The sequence below is a fragment of the Lontra canadensis genome, unplaced genomic scaffold (assembly GCF_010015895.1).
Source record: "Lontra canadensis isolate GAN:19392208 unplaced genomic scaffold, GSC_riverotter_1.0 scaffold66, whole genome shotgun sequence".
Classification (NCBI taxonomy): domain Eukaryota; kingdom Metazoa; phylum Chordata; class Mammalia; order Carnivora; family Mustelidae; genus Lontra; species Lontra canadensis.
This window is the reverse complement of record NW_022631060.1, coordinates 4,092,031-4,114,204: the sequence shown is the minus strand read 5'-3', so window position 1 is coordinate 4,114,204 and position 22,174 is coordinate 4,092,031. Positions and strand designations below refer to the sequence as shown.

Here is a 22,174-nt window from a genome sequence, read left to right as displayed (position 1 = left end):
CTACGCGACACACAGGCTCCGCCCCTTTTCCCGAAGCGGAAGTGCCCTTCCCCTCCCTCCCCCGCTTCTCATTGGCGGGTCGCTGCGCCTGGGCCGGCGGGGTCGCGGTGAAGCCGCAGAGTTGGTGAGGCCGAGCCGGCTTGTGTCTGGTTCCCACCTGCTAATTCTGTCTTCGCCGGCCCTGACGCTTCCGCCCCGTTAGCCTGGACGCCGGGCCGCCTCCTGAGGCCCACTTTAAGGGGCAGCCCGCGAGCCTGGAGCGCGGGGTCTCGGCTTACCCGGGATCCGTGGCGGGCACGGTGTGACCTTGGGCACATCTTGCTTGCTGGCCTCAGTTTCCCTATCTGCACCAGGAAGTTTGGGGTGGGAAGTGAACTTAATGAGCAGAATATCCCCCTCCCAGGTCTCACATCCTGAGGCTCTGTGACTTGCTGGGCAGGACGGGGGACAAGAGAGGGTCCTTAACAGTCCTCATATTATCACTGTTCCTCGCAGGACTTTGCCATGAACTCTCCTGGAGGAAGGAGGCAGGAAACCACAGGACCCAGGGGTAGAAGGGCTCACAGACCCCGGGGACAGGTGTGCCCTCCCCACCCTCACCCCCACTTTCTTAGTGGGAGGGTAAAGGAGGAGGACGTGGTGCCCTGGCTCCTCTGAATATGCTGGTTGGGTGAGAGTGGAGCTGGGGCCACCTTTTGGCTCTTACAGGACCAAGACGTGCAGCTGTCCAAGGCTCTCTCCTACGTGCTGCGGCACGGGGCCCTGAAGCTGGGGCTTCCCATGAGGGCTGGTAAGTGAGTCTTGGGGACTGAGGTGAGTGGTTGGAAGTGAGGGAGCAGTGTGAGCTTATCTGTGACTGCCCTACCCCGTGGCCCTGTGGGGACAGCACAGAGGGCCCGTCTCCTCCATGTACAGGGAGCACCGAGGCCCAGAGCCCGGGAGCCTGCCTGTTGAGGTAACTGGTGTTTACTGAGCATCCATTCTGTTCAGGGTACTGTGCTAAAACAGGGGCACCCTATCCTTGTGACCCTCCCGAAGGCAGGTCCTATTCCCATGGAAGGTGAGGAAATGGAGGCCCAGAAAGGGGAGACTCTCACAGATAAAACCCCTGTGACCCGCCCCCACCCCAAGCCTAGGCTCTATCCTGGTTTCCTTTGGCTCCCGCTGTTAACTCTGGCCCAGGCCAGGACCAGTTCCGCTCCTGAGCTCCATACCTGCCCACAGATGGCTTCGTGCCCCTCGGTACCCTCCTTCAGCTGCCCCAGTTCCACGGCTTCTCGGCTGAAGACGTGCAGCGAGTCGTGGACACCAACGGGAAGCAGCGGTTTGCCCTGCAGCCAGGGGACCCCGGCACGGGCCCTCTCATCCGGGCCAATCAGGGTCACTCCCTACAGGTGGGCACTAAGCGGACCAGTGGGAGAGCCAGGTGGGACCCCTGCCCATGTGTGGGGAGGGGGCGTCTCACTGCCGTCCATTCCCCCAACCATCCCAGGTACCGGAGTTGGAGCTGATGCCCCTGGAGACCCCACAGGCCCTGCCCCTGAGGCTCGTCCATGGCACATTCTGGCGGCACTGGCCATCCATCCTGCTCAAGGGCCTATCCTGCCGGGGAAGGACACATATCCACCTGGCTCCGGGACTGCCTGGGGACCCTGGTGTCATCAGTGGTCAGTAGCCCTCCCCAGCTGTCTTTACTGGGTCCGTCTCCAAGAATCATAGCTTCTCTTGTCCAAGGCCATTCCGGTCTCTGCATGCTGTGGTAGCCCCATCCCTGCCCCTGAGCCCAGGACCTCCCCGCACTGAGCCTGCCCAGATTTGATGACTGGCCCCCAAATGCTCCAGGCCTCAGCTCCAATTGTCTCCACAGGCATGCGGCCAAATTGTGAAGTGGCCGTGTTCATTGACGGGCCCCGGGCCCTGGCAGGTGAGCCTGGACACAGCAGGGACTTCCCCAGGGCTTTCAGATAGGGCAGGAGTCCCACCTCTGGCTTTGTCTGCAGATGGAATCCCCTTTTTCCGCTCTGCCAATGGAGTGATCCTCACCCCCGGGAATGCTGATGGCTTCCTGCTTCCCAAGTATTTCAAGGAGGCCCTGCAGCTTTGCCCTACCCGTGAGAACCACCACGATTCTCCTGTCATGGAGCCTGTGCCCTCTGCCCTCTCCTCCCTCCCAGCTCCCAGCTCAGGCTGACTTCGGTCTCCCTTTCCCTAACATCTTGTTTCTCTCTCAGGAAAGTCCCTTTCCTTGGCTGGTAATGAAGAGACAGAGTGTCAGAGTGGCCCCAAGCACAGCTCCAGAGGAAGCAGGATGACCCAACAATAAAATATTTATTTATTTTTCAAATGTAAAAAGATTAAAAAAAAAAAAAAAAAGCTCCTGTTTGAAACCATGAATTATCATCACCCTGTAGCTACAGCCAGTCTTCCTCATGTGTTCGGAGAACCCAGCTGGGTCAGCAGTGCTGGTCCCAGCCACTCGGACAAGGGAAAGGTGGGCATTGTGTCAGCTCATAACCCACCCTTCTTAGCCCGGGGGATGGCAGAGTCTGGCCCGGTTAGGTCCCTGGTCTGCACGAAGCCAGTGACAGCAGGTGAATGTGCCCAGCTCGGGGCATGTCTGGAGAGGGTATGGGCTTAGGCGTGGCCAGAGCAGGTAGTGAGCTAAGTGGGGGTGATAAGACAGACCTCAGAAGGCCTCATGGCCTCCTGTGAGCTGTAGGAAGAGGTCCTCGTCCAGCTCTTCCCCGCGGGCCCGTTCCCGTGTGGACAGGAAAATGTAGCCCCCGATGTATTCATGCACGATGCGGCAGCTGGCTGATACGCAGCTGAAAGCCACATTGATGTGCTCATCAAACTCGATGGCCACCTGCAGAGTGGGCAGACGGGAGGGGGTGGTGGGGGAGGGGGAGGAGAGCAGCCCCCCTGTCCTGCCCTGGCTGGGCATGACCCTGCCCATGGAGGCGCCCCCCCTCCCCCCACCCCTGGCCCACCTGCCGGATGTCCCAGTTGACATTCCACTGGCGCATGTTGCTGAAGCGCCAGGTCTTGACGACGTCACCCACGGCTAAGTCAATGCGGATCAGTCTGTTGTTGGCGATGCCCAGGATCTCATCCTTCCTGCTGCCCTTGAACCTAGTCTCCGGGGGCGGGAGAGAGTGTGAGCCAGAGCGGGGAGCTGGGGCTCCCACCCTCCTGGCCTGATCTCTCGCTCTGGCATTTGCTGCAGGGTTACAGGATGGCGGGGGCGCCCACACAACACCCACAGAAGGCAGGAAGGGAGGCTTCGGGGTGCCACAGCAGGCAGCCGGGGAAGGCACGGCGGGCGGGGGCGGGGCCCGTACCTGACCACGACGTAGGAGATGCCGAAGTCGGGCAGGGACTGCCAGGCCTGGATGAAACGCAGCTGGGCCTCGGACAGTGAAAGCTGCGCCACGTTCTGGTGGGCTTCCAGGATCCGTGGGGTGAGCTGCGGGACCACACCAGTGAGTGGCCATCAACGTCCCTGAGACCCCCTACATGTCCCCACTGGAGAGACTGGATGCTGAGCCCGGAGCAGGGGTGGGGCCACCGAGCACCCTCTCAGGGCTCAGCAGATAGGAGCTGAGCCAGGCCCTGGGGTGGATGTGGGCAGCTGCACCGCGCCCCATCCCAGAGGGTGGGGACCGGCCTGTTCAACGGCAAGGACACGGGTAGGGGAAAGAATGAATGAGCACGGGCCTTTTTAAAGGAAGGCTCTGAGAGGACTCAGGGGCCACAGGTGGCCAGGGAATTGCTGTGGTCATTCCCACCACCCACTTCCTCTGGCTGGCACCTGCTTGGCCTTGAACTTTCGCTGGAAGCGGGGGGCGACAAGGCCGTAGGGGTTGAGGCCCTCGACAGCGGTGTCAGGGCCCTGCGGGTGGCCGCCCGAGCCCCCACCGCCCGTCCGCTGCAGGCTGAGGAAGGCCAGGATGGCCTGCACTTCGCTGGGGTAGCTGCTGTCCGCCATGGTGCGGCCCTTGGACGCCAGTCGGCAGCCGGCCATCCAGTGGGCGTACTGCTTCTCCTGCGGCGTGAGGAACAGGCTGTGATTCGGCCCCCGGCCCCCCTCCCCGCACCAGCCTCAGCCCCGCCCGGACGGACGTACATCCTGGCACCGCAGGTAGACCTCGCTCATGCCCTCAGGGGAGGGGACGAGGAGTTTGATGCAGAACTTCTGGCCTGAGACGTTGACATCAGGGACCACCTCGCAGCCTAGAGGGAGATGAAGGGGCGGGTAGGAGATTGGCCGGGGTGGGGGCAGGGGGGAGCCCTGCCTGAGAGGTCCCCGGGGGGAACACCAGCCCAGCAGAACACGTGAGGGCGGACGGTGTCTTCTCCCGCCCCCAGGGGGAAACTGAGATGAGAACTTTCAAGTCCCCAGCCCACAGGTGGGCCAGGTGGCCCTGAGCCAGCTCCTGCCTTTGTCCCCGTGCTGGCCAGGCCACCCTCACTCACCCTTGAGGTTGAGCTGCTGGATGGGGTCCCCCGGGGCCTCATCCTGGCTCTTGTAGTAGGACAGGGTGGTCTCCTTGAACACGACCCAGTGCTGGCGGTACCCCTTTAGGGTCAGCTTCCGGGGCCTGAGGGTGAGGCAGGAGGCTGGTGACGGGCTGCCTCCCTCCCTCCTGGGCTCTCTGTCCACCCTGGGCCCAAACTCACCGGAAGATCCGGAGATAGTCCTTGAGTTCGGGGATGGTGGTAAGGTTGTCCTGCGGAGACGAAGAGTCAGAGGGGGATTGTCAGGTCCTCGCCCTTGACCCTGACCCCAAACCCAAACCCTGACCAGAGCCCCTTCTCACCAGCACATCCGTGGATGCCGACCCCTCCAGCTTCACCTCCAGGTTGTTCAGGGCCGCGTCCAAGTCGTCCAGCCCTGGGTCTGTGCCAGTCGGTTCGCCCACCTCCCCGCTCTGGGACAGCTTGTTGACGTGGTACTGGGTGGGGCACGCAGCCAGGGAGGGCTGAGTGGGCGGTCCGGTAGCCCACAGTTCCCCAAGTGGGGCTTCCCAGAGATGGGTCCCCCACCTCGGAAGACCCTCCCTGCCCTGGGCCCGGCTAGCGCCCTACCCCGCCCCAGTTCCCCCAGCCCACCGGACACCTGCAGGGCTGCGAACACCATCATCTCCTCCTCAGTGCAGTCAGTCTCCTCCAGCAGCAGGTCCCACCGAGCCTGCTCGTACAGCTGAGTCAGCCGCACCGGATCTGTCTGCAGCGGGGGTTGGGGAGGCTGGGTTCGGTTGGGATCCAACTGCCCCGATCGCTGTGTACCTGGACCCGGTGAGCCTCAGCTACCAGCCCCGCCTTTGCACAGTGGCACGCTCAGCTCGTGGGCCCACGTGGGCAGCGGACCCCAATGCCAGCCTTAAGGCCTGACCAGGCAAGTGATACCTTTTTCCCTGTAAGACTTCTTGCACAGTTGACTGTGTGTTTACTGTGTGCCTGTGGGGGCAGAAGGGGGACTGAATAAACCAATCAACCTATAAGTAAGATGATTCAAGATTGTGATAAGAGCAATAAAGGAAATAGCTTCCATGGGGCCATTCACTCATGCTCTCAGGCAAGGACACCCCGAGGATGATGGCGATGAGAGAGAATGGAATTGGGTACAGGGAACTTCTCCACATGAAGAAGCATTCTAGGAAGTCCTCTTTGAGGAGGTGACAGACTGCCCTGAGACCTGAGGATGGCAATGGGCCACTTAATGGGAGAGTGATAGGAAGAACATTCCAGAAAGAAGGAACAGGGAGTGCAAAGCTCAAAGGGGGATCCCAGTTACCCACAGAAGGCCACACCCATGCTCCCCCTAAAACCAACCACCACTGGTTTATGCAAAAGCATAAAAAGAGTAAATCCGGGGCGCCTGGGTGGCTCAGTGGGTTAAAGCCTCTGCCTTCGGCTCAGGTCATGATCCCAGCGTCCTGGGATCGAGCCCCGCGTCGGGCTCTCTGCTCAGCAGGGAGCCTGCGTCTCCCCTCTCTCTCTGCCTGCCTCTCTGCCTACTTGTGATCTCTGTCTGTCAAATAAATAAAATCTTAAAAAAAAAAAAAAAAGAGTAAATCCAAAAGGACAAAGAAAAGGGCGGGAACGACCCGCTGACAACGTTTTGGCAGAGGGAAAGCAGAAACATGAATGGGAACTGAATTACAGTGGGAGAGAGCTGGGATCTCTTGGTCTTTCCCCTCTTTTGTTCTGTAGAAAAGGCATGAATGAGTTTTGAAAATAGGCAGGAAACAAACAGCAAGAAGAACACGGACATGGACAAAGGCATCCAGTGTGCGTGGTAGCCCTTGGCAGGCTCCGGACAGGGCTCCTCTGGCTGAGGGATGAGGGCGGGTTGAAATGATTCTATAAGGTGTATAAAAGGAGCAGGTGTTCCCTTTCCCCAGTGACTCCTTGCAGCCAAGTGACAGCCAGGCACTGGCAGAAGCCAGAGATTTACTCTCTGGAGATGGTGAGCCAGAGGCACCCCTACGTTTGGTACTCTAGACCTGGCTGGGTGAGGGGCTGCTGTGCTTAAAACAGATGCACCAGGGTGCCTGGGTGGCTCAGTGGGTTGAAGCCTCTACCTTCGGCTCAGGTCATGATCCCAGGGTCCTGGGATAGAGCCCTGCATCCGGCTCTCTGCTCAGCGGGGAGCCTGCTTCCCCTCCTCCTCTCTCTCTGCCTGCTTCTCTGCCTACTTGTGATCTCTGTGTGTCAAATAAATAAATAAAATCTTTTAAAAAATAAAAGTAATACATTAAACAAACAAACAAACAAACAGATGTACCAAGAGAAAGGTTGACATCCTGAAAGGTGGGATATCCCCAGCCCTTCCTTACTTGGCACCCAAGACTTTGACAATGAGCCTTCTATTCCCAGTCGGGAGATCAGAGGGTTCACTGCTGAGAAACTGATGAGCCAAAGAGAAAACTCCCCCAACGAGTGGTGATGACATGCCTACCCCAGCATCCCCAGGGAGCCCCCAAAGTGCTAAGCCCTTTTCATCCACTGGGGGGTGGGTCTATGGGTTCCTACAGCCCTGTCTCTCAATATGAAAGGGCAGGCAGGGATCACCCCAGTGTAAGGACAGCTATGGCAGCAACTACAGAGACAAGACAAGAGCTTGGAGGGAACCAAGACAGTAGGGAGAGGAAGAAAATTTCAAGCAGGCAGACTCCTTAGAGAGACGAAATGCTGTACTCGGAGCACAAAAACATGATGCTGTGTTAAAAAAAAAAAGAACATAATTATAAAGATATAGAATTTTAGGTTGCGTGGCATTGGTAAAGAGAGACAAATTGACGAATGGAACCAGAGAGTCAGAGACCCACACACGTTCACCTGACCTACAACAAAGGTGACCCTGCAGTCACTGGGAAAGGATTCCGTTTTCAGTAAATGATACTGGGTCTATTGGATACCCGTATTTTTTTTTTAATTGTTTTGTTCCCCTACCTCACACCACATAAAAATATCAGCTCCATCTGGATTGCAGATCTAAACATGAAAGTTAAAACAACAAAGCTTTTAGAGAAAAGTAGGTCTACATATTTGTGACCTTGAAACAAAAAAGATTTGTTTTTAAACAGGACCCAAAAGATATTCATCATAAAAGAAAAAAAATGTTTAAAAATAGAAGACAGATTGTATTACAATTAAGAACTTCTTTTTATCAAAATAAACCATCAAGAGAATGAAAAGGCAAAGTACAAGGTGGGAAACTATAATCACATATTTATCCGACAAAGTACTACCCATATACAGAATATATAAAGAACTCCTACGAAGCAGTATGAGAGGCAAGCAACTCAATATTAAAAATTGGCAAAGAAGTTGAGCAAAAACATCACCAAAGAGGATCTCCAAATGGCTAGTAGCCCGATGAGAAAGGGCTCAACTTGATTAGTCATCAGGGAACTGTGAAAGCCACATGGAAAGCATGTCAGTGATGTCTGGGGTGAGGTGTGGGAGGAGGAATGATTGCAATGGGCAGTAGAGAACCTTCTGGGGGTGATGAAATGTTCTAAAACTTGATTGCGGTGATGGCTGCCCAGTGTATAAATTTACCGAATGTAATCAAACTGAATGCTTATGATGAGTGATTTTTATGGTAGGCAAGTTATATCTAAGTAAAGCTGTTAAAAAAAAAAAAAACAAATAAACAAAAAACCATATGAGACACCATTACACACCTACCAGGATGGCTACCATGGAAACGCCAGTGCCACACTAGTGAAATCATGGAACAAGTAAAATTTTTGGATCCTGCTGATGGGGGCTGTAACCTGGTACAGCCACTTTGGAAAGCTGCTTAACAGCTGTCTGCTACAGTTAAACCAAAGCTGCCCCTTAATCTAGCAATTCCACCTCTGGGCACATACGCTACAGAAATGTGTACATATGTTCACCAAAGACATTACTGGAATGTTCATAGCATCTTTATTCATAACAGTCCCAATCTGGAAACTGTGCAAGGCACATCCAGGAGAATGGAAAATTAATTATGGTATATTGACATAAGGGAATGTCACACACCAATGAGAAGTGGTAGGAAAGGGGCTTCTGGGGGCTGGTGAAACCCTGCTGCTTGAAATATTGGATACATTTGTACATTTTTCTAAATGTATGTTACACTAATAAACAAAAAACCTTACAAAGGAATACTCCGGAAACAAGAGCTCTTAGAACTTGAAAAAAATACAGTTGCAGAAATTAAAAATTCAATCGATCATTTGAAAGAGAAGTCAGGGCTCCTGGGTGGCTCAATCGTTAAATGTCTGCCTTTGGCTCAGGTCATGATCCCGGGGTCCTTGGATCGAGCCCTGCATCGGGCTCCCTAATTGGCAGGAAGCCTGCTTCTCCCCCTCCCACTCCCCCTGCTTGTGTTCCTTCTCTTGCTGTGTCTCTCTGTCAAATAAATAAATAAAATCTTAAAAAAAAAAAAAAAAGATAAGTCAAAGCCCTCTCCAGAAAGTAAAGCAAAAGACAACAAACCTAGTAATGAGAAAGACAAGGGGCACCTGGATGGCTCAGTCAGTGGAGCATGGGACTCTTGATCTTGGGATTGTGAGTTTGAGCCCCACACTGGGTACAGAGATTACTTAAAATTTTTAAAAATCTTAAAAAAAAAAAAAAAAAAAGACGGCGCCTGGGTGGCTCAGTTGGTTGGGCAACTTCCTTCGGCTCAGGTCATGATCCTGGAGTCCTGGGATTGAGTCCCACATCGGGCTCCCAGCTCCACAGGAAGTCTGTGCTTCTCCCTCCGACCTTCTCCCCTCTCACGCTCTCTCTCACTATCTCTCTTTCAAATAAATAAATGGAATTAAAATTTAAAAAAAAAGACATGAGAAAGACAAGATAAATGTCCTATGTTTTTTTCTTTGAAGCAGCAATCTATGGGGTCTAATATCTACAGAGTTCCAGAAGAAAGGAACAGAAAAGTGGTGGGAGAAAATGATTAAAGAGATTGTTTAAGGCATTTCTCCAGAACTGAAAGACTCAAGTTCCTCATCCGAAGGGCTCAGCAAGTGTGCACGCCAATCAAGGAAGACAGATCTATACTAGGACATATTATCGAGAGATTTTAATGCATCGTGAGATAAGAAGAACACTAAAAGCTTCTGGTATCTGCCCTCCTCCAAGAAAAAATAAAAGGGTCTCGCATGGAAGGATTGAAAACAAAATGGCATTAGACTCCTCAGTAGAACCACTGGGACCCAGAGCACCATGGGAAGGTGGCTTCAGATTCAGCAGGGAAATATCTCCAACCTAGAATTCTATACCTAGCCAAACTATCATGCGAGTGAGGGTAGAACAGGGGCCTTTTCAGACATGCAGGATTTCAAATCATTTACCATTTTACAGGAAGCTATTAAAATAAATGTTTCATCCAAATGAAGGCGTTAGTCAACAGAGGAACACATGAGAGTCAGGAACCAAGGAGTCCAATAGAGGGAGGCTCAGGAAATAGGGAAGAGCAGTCCAAGGACAACAGTTGTGCTGTGGGTCTAGAGTGCAAGCTTCGATGGTTCCATAACAAAAATAACACTGACTAATATCCTAAAGCCATCCACCACAGTGCCTGGGTGGCTCAGTTTGTTAAGCCTCTGCCTTCGGCTCGGGTCATGATCTCAGAGTCCTGGCATCAAGCCCTGCATCAGGCTCTCTGCTCGGTGGGGAGTCTGCTTACCCCTCTCTCTCTGCCTGCCTCTCTGCCTACTTGTGATCTCCCTCTCTCTGTCAAATAAATAAATAAAATCTTAAAAAAAAAAAAAAAGCAACCCACCCGTTTGAAAAGAGTATTGTGGTTGGGCTACAATGTTGGAGGGGCTTGGCTATGGAACTTCCCACTTCATCACTGTGAAGACCCCAGAGGAGAAGCCATAGCCACATGGAGAGTATCTTACAAGAGAGACCCCCAAAAGAGAGCAAAAACGACCCAGTGGATTGTAGATATTGAACAAGAGACCATACAGAACAGTGATCCCTGACAGAAGGGAAACAAACATGGTGTATCCTGATTGGCCCAGCTCATTGCCCAGAGAGAGCTGTACAAAGAGGGGGACGCCAAATACAGCCCAGCATATTCCCCAAGTTGTAGAAATGTTGTTGAGCATTTGGTGAGTCCAAGGCAGCTAGAGTTCACAGGACAGAGTCCTGTGGAGGAGAGAGCTGCACAGAAAGAAAGCTCTGGAATCAGCAGGGGGCTCCTCTTGAGTCTTTAAGCACTGATCAGTGTATGTGTGTAAGGAAACTACCCAAGCCTGATGAAAAACAAAAACAAAACCAAAACAAACTTGAAAGGAGCAGATGGAACATTCACCAGAGCTCACCTAAGGGTGGCAATGGTTCACACTCCCAAAAGCCAGATTAGAGAAGCCTCGCGATGCATGGTGCGTTAGATAGAATTCTCTGAAGGCAATGCCTCAGTAATGGGGTACATTAGTCCTAGATTAGAGGATGTTTTTGTCCCGCCTCATTAACATTCAAGGCAAACCTTGGAAGAATCAAACGGTCTCCAAGTGGTTTAACTTCATCCCTAAACAAGGTCTAAAAATACTTAAAGGACTACCAAAAAAACCCCAAAAATCTAGCACCCAAGAACATAAAATTTGTAGTGTCTGTCTGGCATTAAATAAAAAATGGTCAGGCACAAAAAGAAGAAAGAAAAAGAAAAAAACAACAAGGGGTGCCTCGGTGGCTCAGTCAGTTAAGCGTCTGCCTTCAGCTCAGGGCATGATCCGAGGGTCCTGGGATTGAGCCCTGCATCAGGCTCCCTGCTCAGTAGAAAGCCTGCTTCTCCTTCTGCCCCTTACCCTGCTCATGGTCTCTCTTAAATAAATAAATAAATAAATACATAAATAAATAAATATCTTACTCCCCCAAAAGAAAAATAAGCAACAACAAAGAAAACCCACAATAAAATAAAACAACCCCCCCAATAAAGGAAAAATATAGCCAGGCATGAAAATAAGCAGAAAAATAGAACTCATAATAAGGAGAGAGTCTTTAGAAACAGATCTAGAAATGACACAAGTGATAGAATTAGTAGATAAAAACAAGCAGAGTTAATGGCCACGGTCGCCAAACTGTGGAAAGAACCAATATGCCCTTCAACGGATGAATGGATAAGGAAGATGTGGTCCATATACACTATGGAGTATTATGCCTCCATCAGAAAGGATGAATACCCAGCTTTTGTAGCAACATGGACGGGACTGGAAGAGATGATGCTGAGTGAAATAAGTCAAGCAGAGAGAGTCAATTATCATATGGTTTCACTTATTTGTGGAGCATAACAAATAGCATGGAGGACAAGGGGAGATGGAGAGGAGAAGGGAGTTGAGGGAAATTGGAAGGGGAGGTGAACAATGAGAGACTATGGACTCTGAAAAACAATCTGAGGGTTTTGAAGGGGTAGGGGGTGGGAGTTTGGGGGATCCAGGTGGTGGGTATTAGAGAGGGCACGGATTGCATGGAGCACTGGGTGTGGTGCAAAAAACAATGAATACTGTTACACTGAAAAGAAATTAAAAAAAAATGCAGAGTTATTATAAAAGCATCATGGGTGTTCAAGGAGGTAGAGAGACAGGAGCATTTTAGGGAGAGTCACGGAAACTACTAAAAAGGTCACAGTTTGGGGCACCTGGCTGCCTCAGTGGGTTAAAGCCTCTGCCTTCAGCTCAGGTCATGATCTCAGGGTCCTGGGATGGAGCCCCGCATCGGGCTCTCTGCTCCGCAGGGAGCCTGCTTCCTCCTCTCTCTCTGCCTGTCTCTCTGCCTACTTGTGATCTCTCTCTCTCTCTCTCTGTCAAATAAATAAATAAATAAATCTTTTAAAAAAAAAGTCACAGTTAAACTTATATGCATGAAATTCATGGCAGATTTAACATGGCAGAAGAAAGATTAGTAAACCTGAAGATAGGGCAAGAGACCTACTCAAAATGCAACATAGAAAAACAAGACTGGAGAAATCACCTAAAAAGAAACAGTGAACAGAGCATCAGTGGGCCGTGGGATGAAGTGAAGCAGTCTAGTAGTTCATATAACCGGAATCCCATCAAGGGAGGGAGCAGGAAAAAAAAATCCTGAAAAAACAATGACCCCAAATTTTCCAAATTTGATACAAACTATCAACTCACAGATTCAAGAAGCTCACTGAACCCCAAGCACGAAAAACCTGAAGGGAACCAAGGTGTATGATAATCACAGTGTTCAAAACCAGTGATAGGGGCGCCTGGGTGGCTCAGTCAGTTAAGCAGTGAAGCATCTGACCTCAGCTCAGGTCATGATCCCAGGGGTCCCGGGATTGAGCCCCTTGTCAGGCTTCCTGCTCAGTGGGGAGCCTGCTTCTCCCTCTCCCTTTGCCACTCTCTCCTGACCTGGGTACTCTCACTTGCATGCCTTCTCTCTCAAATAAATAAATAAAATCTTAAAAATAAGTAAATAAATAAACAAATAAATAAAGTACCGTAAGAAACAAAACCGTCACCCAAGAATTCTACACCGAGTTAAAATATCTCTCAAAATCAGGGGCGCCTGGGTGGCTCAGTCATTAAGCGTCTGCCCTTGGCTCAGGTCAAGATCCTAGGGTCCTGGGATTGAGCCCATCCTGGGATTGGGCTCACTGCTCTGCAGGAAGCCTGCTTCTCCCTCCTCCACTCCCCCTGCTTGCATTCCCTCTCTACCGTGTCTCTCTCTGTCAAACAAATAAAATCTTTAAAAATAAAAGTCTTAAAATCAAAGGCAAAATAATGACTTATTCAGACATACAAAAGCTGAATGAATCTTCACCAGTAGAACAGGACCACAAGAAATGTTAAAGTCCTTCAGGCAGACAGAAAAAGAGAGCAGCTGGAAATGGGGATCTACACAGGGGAATAAAGAGTACAGGAAACTGCGAGGGTGAGGGTCGCGTGCTCTGCCAACTGAGGCAACCAGGCGCCTTCTGGGTATTATTTCTTACAATTGCCTGGGAATCTCGTTATCGCAAAAGTTCCACCAAAAATTTTAAAAAAGAGAGATTGAAGGGTTAAAGCATAAGTAGTAGTGATAATGATTCGACAATTCTATTCCTCAGTCTACACCAAGAGAAATGAAAAGATAGGACCACCCCAAAACTTGTATCTGAATGAAAAGTCATAGCAGCCTTATTCATAATAGCCAACCTGTGGGTGGGTGGGTGGGGGGAGAGGCGAGCCAAATGTCTATTAATCGCTGAATGGATCAATAAAATGTGGTCTGTCCCTACAATGAAATTCCACTTTGCAGTAAAAAGGGATGAAACGGAACCATGCTAAAACATGAAAACAGAAACCAGCCACAAAAAGCGAGATACTGTCTGATCCCTTTTGTAGGAAACGTCCAGGATGGGCAAATCTATGGAGACAGAAAGGAGATTAGGAGTTGTCTGGGGCTCAGTGGGTGAGGGATAAATGGAGAGTCACTGATGATGGGTATGATTTTCTTTTCGGGGTGATGAAAATATTTCAAAATGGATTGTGCTGATGGTTGCCCAAGTCTGTGAATGTCTTAAAAACCATCAGGTTGTCCATTTAAACGGGCAGAAGATATGGTATATGAATTATTTCTCACTATAGCCGTTGTAAGAATAATGACAGCAGCAGGAATGACAGTGTCCTGAGGGCTTTGACAGCGGCAGAACTGAAGTGTGTGATAACCAGCATGTACAGGCCGGGAAGGGAAATGCAAGTGTCACTTAAGTTTCTCCTGAAGAAGCCTTGAGTATTTCCGGATGGTAATAGAGTCTGTGTACTAAATCCCTTCTAGCAACCACCAAAACCATTTTTTTAAGTATAGCTAATAAACTAAAATAAAAGAGATAAAATGGAATCAGGAAGACCACTCAAACCAAAGTAAGGCAGGAGAGCTGGGGAAGGGAATAACAAAGTCCCCAGGAGAGGAAGCGGCCAACCATGAAAGGGAAGGAGCCGGACAGACAGATCAGGCAGGGGCCTGGGGGCTCTGCGGCTGGGGGCCACCGGCAGCCACAGGAATGACTTGACCTCGCGTCTGTTCATTCCAGACGTGGTGTGGAGCTTGGGGAGGCCAAGAGAGAAGAAAGGTGTATTAGGAGGCTTGCTCTAGGCAACATGACATGGGCTGGCCGCCGGACAGATGGACAGATGAAAAGACAGAGAAGAGCTGGTGGTTTGGGATGTTAATTCATGGGAGGAGGCACAGGACACAAAGACGGATGAAGTAGGAGGGAAAGGAAAGGCTCCAGAATGGCGTAAGCAACGAATCCATGAAAGCTCTTGCAAAGAACCCGTGAAAGGTGGAGGAAGTGTGGGGCAGTCTGGGAATCACGACTTCCAGTTCAGGCAGAAGTCTGACATGACTGTTAGGCCCGTGAATGGAGCGGGGCCACCTGGACACTCAAGTCTAGTGCTCCAGTGAGGGTCTCGGGAGGTCTGCCCTGAGATCACACGCGTGGGAGCTATAACGGGCAAAGGGGTAAGGATGGCTGTGGAGGGCGTTCTGGGTTTGCCAGGCTGTGGAAACAGGAGGAAGAGTGGGGGAAGTCTGGACAGGGCATCTGGAACCCCCCAAGTTCATGGGGGTCACAAGTGGCCTAGTAAGAAGCAGGAGGGAAGGGAGCGGGGGACAGAGAGCATGCAGGGCCAAACCTGCAGATCGCAGCATCACCCTTTCCGGGAAGCCTTCTCTGAGTCCAGGTGCCAGGCACCTCCCACCTACACAGGCTTCCTAGGGACGCCGGCCACTGTCTACACTGCCCAGACGGGGGTGTGGATGAGGCAATGGATGGATGGACAGACGCCCTGCTAGTCCCTCACGTTCCCAGAGCCCAGACCCCTGACCCTAAGTCCTCATGTCTCACTGCACCAGTCCCCGGCCCCGGCCCAGCCCACCTTGGGATCCAGGTCGAAGAAGCTGTAGTACTTAAAGCGCAGCCAGAGCATGTCCCCGGCAGTGATCCCCTGCTGCATGAGGCACCGCGACGAGTCCAGCCACCTGGGCCACAGTGCAGGCAGAAGTCAGGGCCATGGCAGAGGCAGTGCTGGGCGGGGTGGGGGGCGAGGGGGGGCACGGGGAGGTGTGGGGGGGCCACGGTGGAGGGAAAGCGCACTCATAAGACAGGCCTGGAAACTGGAGGTAGGGATCTGGGGTAAGGATCCAGGGGAGGGCAGGGGCCCTGGCAGTGGGAGCCCAGACCCACGGGGACCGAGCCCTGGGCCACAGAGCTGGCCGGGCAGCACACCTGCTGTGGAGCTGGGTCTTGTCCAACAGGGAGCTGGGCCGAGGCAGGCGCTGGAGCAAGGCGGGGTCCGGCGGTGGCTGCGGCCGGCTCAGCATGTGGTAGCAGGCCTCGGTCTGGGCACTGTCTGAGAAGTGGGCTGGCATCCCCCGGAACAAGGCAGGTGCCACGCCTGGAGTGCAGGACAGAGTTAGACAGGCCCCACCCCCAGGCCCGGCCTCAGGACGCCAGCGCCCAGCCCCCACCCCACCCCACCTGCCCAGCCTGTGCTCACCCCCAGCCAGGACGACCTTGGTCAAGTCATACAACTCCTCTTCCGGCTCCTTGTCCTTCTTCTTCTTCTCCTTCTTCTCAGGAGCCCGGAGCAGAGACAGCTCCTCGGGGTGCCGGATACCTGGGGGGGGGGAGCTGGCCCCTCAGCAGGGGCTGGGGTCCTGCCCTGGAACCTCCCTGCCCCACTCCCGGGACTCTGGGGCCGTGACAGGGGACAGGACTGCGAGGACCACGTGACCATGGCCCGACTGGGAGGGCACTGGCAGGACCCTCGCTGGGGCGGAAGAGCGGGGACCAGCAGGGGACTCACTGAGGAGGCGGCAGATGGCAGCCACGGCCTGGAAGAGGGGCTGGGAGAAGCTGGCTCGCAGGCGCAGGGCCCGGCGGTTCGGCAGCCGCAGGATGATGGGCCGGTGCTGGGGCCCGAAGAAGAGGCGGGCGTCGGCCAGGATGCCATACTTGTCCAGCGTCCAGTGCGTCTGCAGGAGCCACTGCCTTTTCTGCTCCCACCAAATAGCATGGTCTGACCAGTCCTGCTTGCGCTCTGTGGGGCCGCGGGGAAGCAGGGGCCCATCAGCCATGGAGGGCCCGGCCCCCCGGGGGGCTGAGCACTGGCCCAGGCCAACACGGGGCCAGGCTGGGTTGGCTGGGGGTCTGGGACTGAGGTCACGGCAGGATGGCTCTTTGCCAGCTCACCCTGCTGGTTCTGTGGGGCTGAGTTGTGACATCACTTTCCAAGGGAGCCCCCCGCCCCCAGGTTCCAGGTGTCCCGATCTTTCTGCTTCCACCTCATGTACCCCGGCCCATCAAGCTGCCTGGAACAGCAGCGCATGTGACTCCTGGCTGGCTGGCCTCTCGCTGGCGCTCCAGGAGCCTGGGAGGCCGAGGCTCTGTTGGGGCCCTGGCACTGTGCCCGGCCCAGCAGGCGCTCCACGAACATTCCTGGGTTACACGTTCTGTGCCCTTGGCTGAGGCCTCTCGCTCTCTGGGCCTCGGGTTTGTGGTTCGTGAGATGTGAGGAGTCACCCTCCCAAGCCTGTGGGCCTGGAAGCGCGCCTACCCCAGTATGGGTGACTCGCTCTTCAGGCCTGTGAATGCCCGTGAGGGAGGATCCAGTCTGAACCTCGAACTTTCCCTGTCCTGCAGCTAGTGACAGATGACGGGTCTCCGTCCAGGTGGGCTGGTGTGTGGCAATCACAAAGACAAAGGGTGGACGGATATAGCCCTCTGGGGTATGCAAAGCCCTTCCTGGCCAGTGCTCTGTCCCTGTCTCCACCCGCACTCCTGCTCCCCTCCCTCCTCCTCCCTCCCTCATGTCACCAGAGCTGCCAATAGACATTCTCTGGCTCAATCTGTCCAACCTAGCAGAGTCCTTGGAGCCGCTGTCCTCACTCTGTTCTGGCCTGTGGCACCTTCCCCATATCCTCTTGACCTTTGGCTCTTGTCTTGTCCTTCTCGGCCCCTTTCCCTGGCCGCCCCTATCCTTCTCTGGTTGGGAATCCCTTCCTCCCCGACCCAGGCCTCTTCCCAGGGCTCCTGCGTCTACGGCCTCATCTTCCTGCTTCCATCCCCACACACCATACCTCAGGACCAGGCCCTTGCCCTGGGTCCTGGACCAGAAACCTACAGGCCAGGGGCGAAAGGACATACCGACCGGCTTCAGTTGTTCCAAAAAAAATGTTTACAGGCCACATGCCTGCCTGTGGGACAGAAATGCAGTAACTCCTACTTCCAGCCCCTGAGAAGCATGTGAAACTCGCTGTTTCTGACACTGGACGGAGGCTCTTCTCCCTCCTTGCTGGCTCCTCCGCAGGGCATCTGGGGGCTAGGGCGACCCGACTTCCCCGCCAGGCCCGAGCATTCTCCCTTCCACTTTTAGCCCCCACATTTCATCGATGCCCATCTCACTTCCAAAAGCCACCCTCCGGTCTGTCCTCACCGCCCAGCATAGGAGGATTGTCTTCCTGCCTCCAGCTCACCCCTAAGCCGAGGGGCCTGTCTAGAGGTAAGTGGCTGAAAACGCTTTGGGGTCACTTCTGCCTCCAGGAGTCTAAACTCCTAAAGGCAGCCACCCCAACCTCTTTTCTGGTCATGCCCAAGTTCAGAACACCCCCGCGCTCCAACATCACACCTTGCCCCTGCCCCCCTGCACTGCAGCCCCTCTCGGGACTCTGCTAGGGAGTCTCCCCGTCCTGGCTGCGTGCACCCCCTCTGGCTCCAGGCCCTGTGCTCTCGCCTCTGGTGCCAAGGCCTCCATTCAGCCCCGTGCTGGGAGCTGGACGGTTGGTCTCACCCGCCTGGCCTTACTCCAGGAAGACAGGGGCTGGCGTGGTGTGGGGTCTGGCCTGACGGAGCCTCAGTGGACATCTGATACACTCAGGAATGAGCGGGATTGGGAAGGGCGGGGACAATGTCCCCACTGCAGGGGACAGAAGCTGAAGGGACTTACCGCCGGGGGGTACCCAGCAGCAGGTGTGGGGATCAGCTCTGCCCACCCGCTGCCTGACTCCTTATTTAGGCCTTGTGCATGGCTCGCGTCCCCTGCCCTGGAGCCAACCAGGTCTCCCCTTGGGGCCCTATCTCTTCAGCCCCTCTGCCCTGGCTCAGCCCACGCCTGTCTACAGCTTGGCCTGATGCCCCAGCTCCCGAGGGACCCTCTGTTTCCCACTTCTGCTTTCACAGCCTCCTTGGGCCCTGCCTGTTGGAAGCTCCTTCACTACCTCGGCCTCATGGCTGGGTTGTCCCGGGCCCTGCCCGTCCACAAGCCAGCCCACCTGGCTCGCAGGCCGTACGTGGAGGGTTGGCCAGCCGTGAGGAAGCCTGTCTGCCCCTGCCTCCCGCAGGTGGCCCAGGACCCAGGAGCCAGGGGCTAAAATGATTGTGGGCTTGCCTTCTGGCTCTGCCTACCCTGGTGGGCCTGCCTCCCTCCCAGGAAGGGGCAGCCCTGACCTCCGGGCAGGGAAAGGGGATGAGAAGCCTCCATGTCACTAGCCCTGCCCTTCTCCACGCCTGATACCACAGGCTGCCCTACTGTAACTTCCTGTGGGGGCAGGGCCTTCCCACCCCGGCTAGGCCCGTCACCAGCCTGCGGAGGGCTTCCGCTCCGGGGAGAGGGTATGGGAGCCAGCCCCGCGTCCCCTGGTCTCCCCCGAGACCTCAAATGTAGCCTCTGCCTTGGCCCGGGGCCAGGCCCCTCCTGCCCCAGACATGGGTGAACAGCCCAGGGCTGGGTCTGCTCCCTGGGGACTTAGCAGAACCAGCAGGAGCAGGAGGAAGGGAGGGAAGATTGCGGGAGGGAGGGGAAGTTGGGGAAATGTCTTTTTTGGAACCAAATGATTAAGCGGGTGCCTGAGTCACTGTGGCGGGGTTATCGAGCACAGCACAGTCGGGTGGCCCGGAAGTGCCCACGGACCCAGTCACAGCGGCCCCGTGGCACTGAGGTCAGCAGCGGGGGCCATGGGACACTCACTGATCTCCTCCACGATCTTCAGGAGCACCCCGCCGATGTGCGACTCTCCCGTGACCCGGAGGGTGACGGACTCGGCCTCGGGGTCCTCCTCTCCCACAAACACCCGCAGCTCCCAGGACGAGTCGATGTAGTCCCCGGTGGCCGTCTTCATCCCCGCCATGGCTGTGGCAGCTCTGCAGAGGGTGGGGAAGGAGGCAGGGTGCTGGGGCCTCGGAGGCTGCCCACGTTTGAGTAGAAGTGGCGTTTGGTGACCTGGACAGGCAGGAAAGCAGAGAGTGCACCCATGGGCCAGGATGTCACGGCAGCCGCGAGACACAGGCCTCAGAACCTCTCGCCGTTACCGGTGGTTTAGCCGCATGGTGCTTCCAGCCCACTCCCATCTTACAGACAGGAAGACTGAGGCCCGGAATGAGTAAGAAGAGGCTCGCTCAAGATCACCAGGCTTGATGCCAGAACCTGGCACAACCTCCATCTGCTTCCCCAGCCCACGTCACCCCCGAGTCTATACTGGCAGCTGCTGAGGCCTGGAAATGGTGGGGGACCCAAGTCAGAAAATAACTCCCACTCCTGGCCCAAAGCTCGGGTCCTGACATCCCAAGCCAACCAAGGCCTCTCTAGGGCGCCGAGAAGTCCGGGCTGCCGCATGGGCAGAGGCGTGCTGAGCAGCGGGGCTCTGCAGGAGGGTGAGGAAATGGGGTCCTTGCGCCTTCGGCCGCCGCCCCAGCTTACCTTGCCTGTAAGGGTTTGGGGTCTGCAGGTGCGGGGGTGGATCGGAGTGTCAGCCACTCCCGGCCTCAGTCTGAACACCTGCGGCTCAGTGAAGGACTCCTTCCCCCTTTGCTTTCTTTTCGAGCTTCCCGGAGCGGAGCAAGGGCAGTCCTTATGGTGAGGGCGGGCTCAGCCCCTCCCCAGGACTGAGCCCCTCCCCAGGGCGGGCTGGCCTGGTGCAGGAAGCCAGTTGACAGCACGCCCCAAGGGCTCCTGTGCCCCAAGGGCTCCTGTTCACGGGCCCTACCTTTGTTCCTGGGGAGCACAGGAAGCAAGGGAAGAGCAGGCCAGGGGCCCACCACCTCACCGAGTGTCCCCTCTTCTGGAGGGAAGCAGCTCGGTTCAAACCAGGAAAGTCACCAACTCATGTTCTCTACACCCATTATCCCCTGTAGGAAGTCATCTCCCATATCCAGCCTGTCACAAAGTGGGAGGGTGGGGGGCTGTGTGTCACAGCACATCGCTGTGCTGTCAAGAGGGAAAGCCACACAAGGGAAGCATGGGGTCCAGGTAATTTAGGAAGCTGGGAGTTCAAGTGAGCTCCAGTAGGGTAGGTCCCTTATCACCAAGAAGTAGATCCTTAAAGAAGACCCCGAGGGGAACAACTTCCTTAAGTCTTTCCTATCCCCAGTGCTGGCCTCGATTTCCAAACATGTAGACCTTCGAGCTGCCCAGGGCAACAGCTGAACAGGAATGTGGCCCTGGTCATCCAAAACCTCTTGCCCTACCCCTCCAGGGTTCAAGGCTTCCAACCTGTCACCTCCCCTCGGCCCCTCCACGTGACATTCCGGCTCACTCCGAGTACCCCAAGGGTCACTCCCGTCAAGTCCCTACTCAAATGTGACTCTGGAGGGTCCCACCACCGGCACTGGGAGGTCAGCTTTGGTAGAGCAGAGAGGCCTGGTGCTCGCTGCTGGCCCCCCGGCAGGAACGGGAGCCCTTCCAGAGAGAATCCGTTTGGGGCCCGAGGGAACAGAGCCAGAAGAGTGTCAGGAGCACCAGGAGCAGGAGAACGCCCGCGGAGAGGAGGCTTTCTGCACTTGCCACCCAGAGGGAGGAAGGGGCCTACTGGAAATTCCCAGGGGAAGGCCAGCGTATGCAAAGTCAAGGCGGCAGGAAGGGCCCCGGCTGCTGGCCTCAGCAGCTTCCCAGCTCAGAAAGCCGCGCTGCTGGAGCAAATGAGGAAGTCTCACTCCCACCCCAGTCCAGGGCTGTAGAAATCGCTTGCTGCAACCACGTTCAAGTGTAATCAAAAACCTTTCAGTTGAGCAGTGAGGCGTTTTTTTGGTTGTCAAACGATCCTTTATCGAAGTGTTTTCCCTGGTACTTCTCCAGTGACTGGGCACCACACGCTGCAGCCCACGGACTGGGCAGTCTCTAGGACCTCTTCGATGGTTCCAGAGAATTCTCTAGCTGAAGACTGGGGTTGCATCTGTCAGGCAATGTTGACAGGATAAGTGAGGATTTGGACTGGGCTTAATGTTCTTCTGCCTCTCGGCGGTTCCTTGAGGACTGTGATCATCCAGGCAGCAGCCCAAGGTTCCGCCACGACCTGGGCCTGTCCTCAACAGCCTCACAGTCATTCTCAGGCCCTTCCAATCACTGGCTGCCTTGGCCATGTCATCACTGACCTTTTTTGGTGACAGTGGGGCCAACAGACAGGGGTCCCGGGCAGACCATACCCCCACCAGAGCACATCAGGTACAGGACTTTGACCTCACCAGGGTTAAACTTCAGGCTGCCCGGCGGAGGCAGCCAGTGCAGGATGAACCGGGATTTGAGGAAAGGTGCAGAGGAGCCTCCTCTGAGCAAAGAGCTAAGAGTGAGAGCAGTGAGTGGCTTTTTTTAAAGATTTATTTGAGAGAGAGAACCTGTGCGTGCAGAGGGAGAGAATCCTCAAACGGGTTCCCTGCTGAGCGCAG

General features: G+C 54.8%; 2 protein-coding genes across 6 annotated transcripts; one reads left to right on the top strand and one right to left on the bottom strand.

Annotated features, from left to right (window-relative positions):
* Positions 1-105: 105 nt before the first annotated feature.
* TRPT1 (tRNA phosphotransferase 1) lies at positions 106-2,338 on the top strand. Of its 4 annotated transcripts, none has more exons than XM_032879337.1 (8): positions 106-124; positions 496-579; positions 709-790; positions 1,225-1,394; positions 1,493-1,667; positions 1,868-1,924; positions 2,001-2,134; positions 2,232-2,338. In XM_032879337.1, exons 2-8 carry the CDS (start codon positions 505-507, stop codon positions 2,310-2,312), a joined length of 774 nt encoding a protein of 257 aa, XP_032735228.1. In that variant the 5' UTR covers positions 106-124; positions 496-504; the 3' UTR covers positions 2,313-2,338. The 4 variants fall into 4 exon arrangements, with proteins under 4 accessions (XP_032735228.1, XP_032735225.1, XP_032735227.1 ...); XM_032879334.1 differs by lacking the exon at positions 106-124 and adding an exon at positions 195-403; XM_032879336.1 differs by lacking the exon at positions 106-124 and adding an exon at positions 297-363.
* Positions 2,339-2,358: 20 nt separating this feature from the next.
* On the bottom strand, positions 2,359-20,292 carry FERMT3 (fermitin family member 3). Of its 2 annotated transcripts, none has more exons than XM_032879332.1 (15): positions 20,214-20,292; positions 19,485-19,736; positions 16,326-16,559; positions 16,017-16,136; positions 15,746-15,914; positions 15,396-15,498; positions 5,120-5,227; positions 4,821-4,955; positions 4,681-4,730; positions 4,477-4,601; positions 4,127-4,233; positions 3,812-4,045; positions 3,342-3,466; positions 2,991-3,132; positions 2,359-2,866 (listed from the first exon to the last, which is right to left on the bottom strand). In XM_032879332.1, the coding sequence occupies exons 2-15, from the start codon at positions 19,642-19,644 to the stop codon at positions 2,687-2,689; spliced, it is 1,992 nt and encodes a 663-aa protein (XP_032735223.1). In that variant the 5' UTR covers positions 19,645-19,736; positions 20,214-20,292; the 3' UTR covers positions 2,359-2,686. The 2 variants fall into 2 exon arrangements, with proteins under 2 accessions (XP_032735223.1, XP_032735224.1); XM_032879333.1 differs by having other exon boundaries at positions 19,485-19,657; positions 20,214-20,262.
* Between the last annotated feature and the right edge of the window lie 1,882 nt (positions 20,293-22,174).